Raw genomic sequence first — 2727 nt, 5'->3', positions numbered from 1 at the left:
TTTGGCTCATGTGGATGAAAGACACCAAATCCCAGAATGCACTTGCTTTGCTGCACTCCAAGTCCACTCCCAAGCCACGCCTACTGGTTAAAGATATAGACAAACAGTGGGGCATTCAACTCCACTCAAGGGTGTTTTCACCGTGGCTCAAGTGGTGTTACACATGTAAAATACATAAAAACCTCATTATACAAAAAGACATACGACACAGGCAGATACATTTAGTGTGCACACATTATAGGCTCCGTAAAGTTCAGCTAACACATGGGTAGAGTTGGCGCTTGGAGTGATGTAAACACGTTGTGACTGTGCGTTGAATGTAGAATGGTCGGCATGTAACAGTCCCTAACTGCACCACCGGTGAGCAGTAGTTGGATAAAAGCCCCCCCATGTCTGCACCTGTCCGTGTTAACACAGCCCACCTTCACTAGTCTGACCTGAAGGCGAGCAGGCCTCGTAGCTGGATAGTCCGGTACACTGTTGGTCAGCCTTGTTTCCACAAAAACCGCAGTCTCTGAACTGGCGTTGGGAGTTTGTTGAAGTTGGATGTCGTCCAGCTTGTTGTCTAATGATCGGACAGGTGGCCGGCTAGCGTTAGCTTTTTACCTAGCTTCGAATCTCTGCACTGAGTCCACGTTTCCGCTTCCACGCACACCGCCCCCGATGTACCCTTACCCGGCTAGTGGCATCGAGCGACACCGCTGGCTGAGATACTGGTCACCGTAGCAGGCGAAGCTTGTAGTGCATCGAGTATTCCGTCTGTAATAAATTCACCTGAATATTCTCCAACCTGTACCAATGTATCCCGGTGGGACACATGTCTGGTAGTTTGAATTAACCTAATTGTTGTACAAGTTAACTGCTGAAAAGAGAGCGCTGTGGCTTAGCTCCAAGAACGGATGACTTCTTCGAGTGAAGACAGTGAGCTAGACTATCTGTCCAATCTGAGGACTATGGTTACCTGGTCCTCAGATCTCTGCAGGGTAAATCCAGACAGCTAGCTAGACTATCTGTCCAATCTGAGGACTATGGTTACCTGGTCCTCAGGTCTCTGCAGGGTAAATCCAGACAGCTAGCTAGACTATCTGTCCAATCTGAGGACTATGGTTACCTGGTCCTCAGATCTCTGCAGGGTGAATCCAGACAGCTAGCTAGACTATCTGTCCAATCAGAGTGCTCTGTTGACGACTAAAACTACTACACATGTTCCACCAGAACCAGGTCCTTTCTGAAACCATTTAGCAGAGGCACCGACATTGTGTTCATTTGGCGCCGCCCGAGACAATTGCTAATGGTTTAAAGATATGGAAATAAACAAGAGCACGTTTTTTTTTCAACCATCCGGAATGCTGTATGGACTAGACAGACTTTCCTCCACAGCGCTGTAGAGGAAGGTCTGGCAATGCGAGACTACGTGGGACTCACCCAAATCTTGCGGAAGAGGGTGGTTCTAACAGGGTCTGCGGCTGGGAGCGGGCTGTCCAAAAATAAAGTACTGCAGCCGACTGCCGATCTGAGGTTCGCCTTGCTAAGTTCTTACTGTTCTAACACTCGTTTCACGAAGCTGTTTGTTAGCTTTGAGAAAACCATCTCATGGTGTTCCACCCTCTCCAGATAAATGGTTCTCCTTCTCCCAGTGTGGTAAGGTCCTCCGGTCATATCGTCATGCAGATGTTTGTAGAGCCGACCATGTTGAAACGGAGGTGCACGACCACTTGCCGTGACAAGAAAGGCCAGCTGCGGTGATGTCATTATATGGATCACGCAGCTTGTCCCGGGAACATGGCAGTAACCATAAACCTAGCTCTAGCCGTGTCACTCCCCATACTGCACACGTTATTATCTGATACTGATTGTCAAACAGACACCAACCTAAATCGCCAACCTGTCTCTCCTTCCCTACAGAGCGTCCCTGACGTTTCTGATGAATGAAGGCATGTCTTCACATCCATTGATGAGCATTGTTTCTAGTCAACAGAACATCAACGGACTAGCTGGAGGCATCCCAGTCCTGGATCTGATCAGGATGTACACACCACCCACATTTTTGGAGTGACATACATCTTTTTTGGTTAAATTTATAAGTTATGAATAGTACTGTAGCCAATGGCTTTGTTTGTCTTGGTGTAAATATGTTATACCCTTATAGGGCATAGAATTACTGCCCCATGGATTGCTCGGGCTTCTTTATGTTTGACCATGCAGTGTATTTTTTTAAATTTATTTCTAAGTTGTATATGTGTGCCAAATTTGTTGGTACCCTTCAAATGTTATGTCATGTTTGTTGCATATAAAGGGACTGTGACTCATCCGAATACTTCCTTGGGGAAAATAAAATTCCACAGGGCAATAATTCAGTTGCTCAGTCAGTTTCAAGGTAAAATAAGAGTTGTCTGATGTACATGAAGTGATTATTGGTGACTGTAAATGTCTTTTAGACATGCTAAGCCATATTGGCAACTATGGACCATTCTCCATGTACATGTTGTTCACAGAGGACAGGGGAGTTCAGGTGAGAACATTGTGAAACATTGACTGATCATGCAGGTTTTGCAGCATTGTTGTAGGCACACCTACGATGCTGCACCCAGATGTCTAGAACTCTGATGAGATTAAAAAGTGAGGTGTGGGCTTCCGGTGACGTCATGATAGAAGCAACAGCTTAAACGTTAGGCTCTGTTAAGAGTTAAGTTAGAAAAATAACGACAACTTCAGCAAGAAACACCT

The 2727-nt window shown here is 45.9% G+C and overlaps 1 protein-coding gene across 2 annotated transcripts in view; it reads left to right on the top strand.

Moving 5' to 3' along the window:
* The window catches only part of LOC116686251 (replication protein A 32 kDa subunit-A), a 7925-nt gene extending 5609 nt beyond the window's left edge, over window positions 1-2316 (top strand). For both annotated transcript variants that reach the window (XM_032511214.1, XM_032511212.1), the window contains exon 6: window positions 1906-2316. In XM_032511214.1, the coding sequence (XP_032367105.1) occupies window positions 1906-1932 (27 nt within the window). In that variant the 3' untranslated portion in view covers window positions 1933-2316. The remainder of the gene's footprint in view (window positions 1-1905) is intronic.
* The last annotated feature ends 411 nt before the right edge of the window (window positions 2317-2727 follow it).

This window comes from Etheostoma spectabile, unplaced genomic scaffold (genome assembly GCF_008692095.1).
Source record: "Etheostoma spectabile isolate EspeVRDwgs_2016 unplaced genomic scaffold, UIUC_Espe_1.0 scaffold340, whole genome shotgun sequence".
In the NCBI taxonomy this organism is placed as follows: domain Eukaryota; kingdom Metazoa; phylum Chordata; class Actinopteri; order Perciformes; family Percidae; genus Etheostoma; species Etheostoma spectabile.
The sequence above is the reverse complement of the archived record's forward strand: the minus strand, read 5'-3'. Positions and strand labels throughout refer to the sequence as shown.